The 694-nt window shown below is 65.4% G+C and overlaps 1 protein-coding gene across 1 annotated transcript in view; it reads right to left on the bottom strand.

Annotated features, from left to right (window-relative positions):
• The window catches only part of LOC104082201 (diacylglycerol kinase delta-like), a gene marked incomplete at its 5' end in the record, with an annotated part of 5,376 nt that overhangs the window by 1,807 nt on the left and 2,875 nt on the right, over positions 1 to 694 (bottom strand). Inside the window, 3 exons of the mRNA XM_009585223.1 lie at positions 8 to 114; positions 260 to 426; positions 519 to 653. Of these exons, the coding sequence (XP_009583518.1) occupies positions 8 to 114; positions 260 to 426; positions 519 to 653 (409 nt within the window). The remainder of the gene's footprint in view (positions 1 to 7; positions 115 to 259; positions 427 to 518; positions 654 to 694) is intronic.

Below are 694 nucleotides of genomic sequence, written 5' to 3'. Positions count from 1 at the left end.
GAGGTGCCAGCAGCTTTGTTGGAGAGGGCTTCGCTCAGCGCCAGGGAGCTCGTGTTGACAGCGTGCGCCAGCTCCTGCTCCACGGCTTTGTGAGCCTTCGCTGCCTCGTGGATCCTGCGGGCGACAGGGGCTGGAGCTGCCGGGACTCCCCCGGGCTGGACAGGCGGCACGGGACTAGGAAACCCTTGTAGCTCTGGGTGGCCACAGAGAAGCTCCCCTGCTCCCTGTGCCCACCACATTCCCCATCCCGCAGCCTCACCTGGCAATGAGGGTCTCGGCAACCTGCGAGACCTGCTGCAAGAGGCTGCTCTCCTCCTCGGTCAGGTACTCCATGGACTGTTGGGAGCTGAGCCGCGGCCGGGCGGCTGCTCGGTAGCTCTCCCCCTTCTGTTTGTCCTCCCAGGACTTGAGGGTGCTTTCAAATGCCTGCGGGGGATGGAGATGGCCCCCTCAGCCTGTCACACCTCCCCGTGCCCCAGCACAGCCCCACTGCATGGGCTGGGCAACCCCGAGCTCACCCGGTCCCTTGTCAGCATCTGGGCTCGGTTCTTGTGCTGGATCTTGATGATGCCAGGCGGCTGGATCCAGGCTTCTCCATCCACCTGCACAGGGACGCCCTCATCCCCCCGAATGGTGATCTTCACCATGCGGCACTGTGGGGCGGACAGCCTCGGGTTGGCATCACGGCTGGCGC

This window comes from Fulmarus glacialis, unplaced genomic scaffold, assembly GCF_000690835.1.
Source record: "Fulmarus glacialis isolate BGI_N327 unplaced genomic scaffold, ASM69083v1 scaffold33439, whole genome shotgun sequence".
Taxonomy (NCBI): domain Eukaryota; kingdom Metazoa; phylum Chordata; class Aves; order Procellariiformes; family Procellariidae; genus Fulmarus; species Fulmarus glacialis.
This window is presented reverse-complemented; position numbering and strand designations above follow the sequence as displayed.